Source organism: Canis lupus, chromosome 38 (genome assembly GCF_003254725.2).
Source record: "Canis lupus dingo isolate Sandy chromosome 38, ASM325472v2, whole genome shotgun sequence".
In the NCBI taxonomy this organism is placed as follows: Eukaryota; Metazoa; Chordata; class Mammalia; order Carnivora; family Canidae; genus Canis; species Canis lupus.
In genome coordinates this window covers 8319902-8323887 of record NC_064280.1, presented here as the reverse complement: position 1 = coordinate 8323887, position 3986 = coordinate 8319902, and the positions used below count along the sequence as shown (strand labels likewise).

The 3986-nt window shown below is 34.9% G+C and overlaps 1 protein-coding gene across 1 annotated transcript; it reads right to left on the bottom strand.

The window, feature by feature from the left end:
• Positions 1–2331: 2331 nt before the first annotated feature.
• On the bottom strand, positions 2332–2826 carry LOC112642854 (40S ribosomal protein SA-like). Its single transcript, XM_035711079.1, has one exon. It carries the CDS (start codon positions 2824–2826, stop codon positions 2332–2334), a length of 495 nt encoding a protein of 164 aa, XP_035566972.1.
• Positions 2827–3986: the final 1160 nt, after the last annotated feature.

The window sequence follows — 3986 nt, the reverse complement described above, 5'->3', positions numbered from 1 at the left end:
TTGGTCAGGTTTTCAGACTTAGTTTGTCCTAGGAAATGAAAAATAGCAGTCTTCGAAGTTAAAGTTTTTTTGGACAAAACAATTTCCTAAAAAACTCAGGAGGCTCCTGATTTATTTCATTTCATTCAGTTCCATGTGAAAGAAATTCCAATACAATCAAACATGTACGTGGACTATTTCTTAAGCCTGCATGACTCTCTTTTATTTACTGACATCTATACTCATTTTAATGGCAGCTACCTCAAGGACATCTGAAAAAATAGCCTGGGTGAACAGACAATATACATAATCTGATCTTTGCAGCTGGGTTGGCTTCCATTTTATGTCCAAGCACATTGATGTGTAGGCTCCATAATCTTATCAACTGCTGTTCAGTGGACAGAAGCAGTTGGCTTTTATAACCCTGCAAGAGTCAACTTCAGTGGAATCTCAGTCAATTTAGATTGCAGCTACAGTCAAACAAAGCCTCTTTAGTAGAATGCATTGCTCTCCCTCTGTGCTCTGGTTTGTACTATCTTGCTAAAGCAGGAAGGAATTTAAAAGAAATACCAATACTTAAACTGTTTTTTTTTCAATCTCTGTGGATATCTATCTCCCACAATATTTCACTGAAAGCGATTTGCCATGGCTTATAATATATGCCAAAATATTTTCATTTATTTCCAATACCAATTCTTTTTTTGTAAAGATTTTATTTATTTTTTCATGAGAGACACAGAGAGAGAGAGAGAGAGAGAGAGAATGGCAGAGACACAGGCAGAGGGAAAAGCAGGCTCCATGCAAGGAGCTCAACATGGAACTCAATCCTGGGACTCCAGGATCACACCTTGGGCAGAGGGCAGGCACTAAACTGCTGAGCCACCGAGGGATCCCTCCAATACCAATTCTTATTATTAATTAAAGTATGGTGCTGTAACAAAAGTATTTAGTGGTTCAAACAAGCTAGCCACTGATTCTTTTTTTTTCTGCCAAAACTTTCACACACACACACACACACACACACACACACACACACACACAAATAGCTAACCCAGGGAAGGGAGGTTGCTCTGTTCCATGAGGTTATCCATAGATACTGCCTCTTCTTACCTTGTGACTGTATCATCTCATAGGGCTTTCTCTCACTCATAGTTAAAGGCACTATGACATCTGAATTCCAGTTTGAAGAAGAGGAGAAAAGAAAAGGAAGAGGAGAGGGGAGAGAGACAGTTGAAGAGAAAGAAGAGAAGAGAGAGAAGAGAAAGAAGAGAACAGAAGAGAAGAGAAGAGGGAAAAGAATACAGATGAAAAGAAAAAAGAGCTGCTCTTTCAAGGAGTTGTCCCATAACTTTTACATGTCACTTCGAATTACATCTCTTAGTCAAGATCTCTCCATCTCACAACTATACATAGATACAAGAATGTCTGGTCTTCCGTATGAATAATAATGACTCTTTTGACAGAAACTTTGGTGGTTTCCATTACAAAAGGTACAAATGGAAAAATTGACACTGGGGTGAAATGGAGCCAAGGTTGGCAGTTTCTACCATAAAAGATGAACAGTATGAACCACTCATGTTTCCTCATTTACAAATTACGATATATATATTCTATTCATTTTACTGAGAGGTTCAAGCTTTTTCCCTTAAGAATTTGTAGGAATTCTTTATATAGAGATAGATATATGATGGTAATGATAGATAGATAATCTTAATATCTTTCTATGATATATGCTTCAAATATCTCCCCATTTAAGGAGATACACTTTTTATATGTAGTTATTTTTAAAATAGAAGTTCTTTATTTTAATGTAATCAAATCTTTCAAAATTATCTTTTGTAGTTAGACATTTTCTAGGCACCTGGGTGGCTCAGTGGTTGAGCATCTGTTTTTGTCTTAGGTTGTGATCCCAGGGTGCTGGGATGAAGTCCAGCATCAGGCTCCCCACACAGAGCTTGCTTCTCCCTCTGCCTGTATCTCTGCTGATCTCTCTCTCTCTCTCTCTCTCTCTCTCTGTGTCTTTCATGAATAAATAGATATAATCTTAAAAATAAATAAATAAATAATAAAATTTCATTTTCCATAGCTATCTTTAATCTATCTGGACAACATATTTTTCATGTATTTAATTACATACATCAAAATAATAACATAAAATAATTAAAATAACATATAGTAAATAATTTAATTTTGGATTATTAATTTTGGATTAATAATTTAAAATTTGGATTATCCACCCATGTGGATAAGCAATTGTCCCTGGCAACTTCCACTTTGTCTTTTTTTTTTTTTTAGAAACTTTATTTTCTGTTAACCTTATTTCCATTTTGTTTGCCTTTGCCAAAGAGTAGCTTAAGACCTCTCAGTGGTTGTTCCTACCCATTCAGTGGCCTGAGCAGCAAGAACTGCAGGCCTGTCTTCTGTGGCCCGCTGAGCTCTCCAGTTTTCAGTAGGGAACTGCTGAATAGGCAAAGGGGATGCGTGCGTGCCTTCAGACCAGTCTGTGACTTCGGGTTGAGTAGCAGTGAACTCAGAGGCTGGAGTAGTCCATTTACCCTGAAATTCCTCTTTGGTCACAGCCTTTCCAGCAGTGGCCTGTTCTTCCTTTTCAATCTCTTCAGGATCTCTGTAGAAGTTGAGACCAGGCATAACCTCCCATGAGTATTCACAGGAAATGGTGCTACATACACATGAACAGAACTTTTCCGGGGCTAGCATCCCCCTAATCAGACCCACTGAGTGAGCCCTCTTGTTGTTGCAAGGGATGGCAAAGCACCCATGGCATAGAGGAGAGTCTGTATGATATGACACAGACATCAGTTGGGTTTTCAATGGCCACAAAGGCATGACCTGCCAGCAGAAGATTCTCCCGGGTTCTCTTCAGATTTATGATGTAGATATCACCACTTTTCCTTTTGTAGATGTGGGGTTTGGAAGTCAAGGTTGGTGCCACTGAAGTGGGCTCCTGCTGCAAGGAATTTGAGGACATCCTCCTTATTTGCAGGAAATCAAAGGCTTCAGACATTGTGAAATTTTCTCTTTATGACAGGAACTCAAAACCACACAATTTGGACCCTTCCGCAGGGAGAATGGAAAGGCAACATCCATTTCTATCTTACATGTAATGTCTTCTTTTTAAATTAAGATTCCTAATTTCATAAATTTCTGTTCATTTATTTTATAGGTCTGTATTAATTACAATGGACATAATAATTCTTGATTTCTGATAAGCCAAATCCTGCCACATGACATTCCATTGCCGGCTTTGGCTATTAATGGTATCATTGTTTTATAGATATTTTGAAAACACAATGTATATCTCCATAAAACTTGGGAATTTTTAAAGAAATTTAATGAGGTTATTGTACTTTTGGAGATAATTTGTATATTTATTCATTGAGGCTTTCATATAATAACAATGGTATATCTGTCCATTTATTTCAGAATTTTTTATTAGTTTTCAATAAAATTGTATTATTTTTTAGTTTTAATTTTTTAAAAATTATCCTTTATATATGTATATTTTAGTTATATTTTTATTATTAGTAACTTTTACACACATATAGAAATTTAAATTAATATTAATATAATTTATCTTTGGAAATTATCTTTTCTCTATAGTTATTCTAGTAATAGATTAACATTTCCATTTTGAAATTAATAAGTTTCTGATAAATTAATCAGATTTATGTTAGTAAGGACCCATCATCATACCTATTTTCTCCTACTACTGGAAGTCTCATGTATTTATAAATTCATAAAAAGTCTCATATTTATAAATCTATATTTATTCTCTCATACTACTAAAAGTCTCACGTATCTATAATATATAAAAAGTTTCAAATTTATAAAACTCATTCTAAACCATAGTTGTTCTATTTATGAATTCTATTCTAAACGAAAATTGTACTAAAGTCTAAAACATAGATATTTCTTTAAAAACAAAAACAAAAACATATAGACACTTTGGTATTATTGATACTTGTGACTCTAGTTGTCTCTTATAA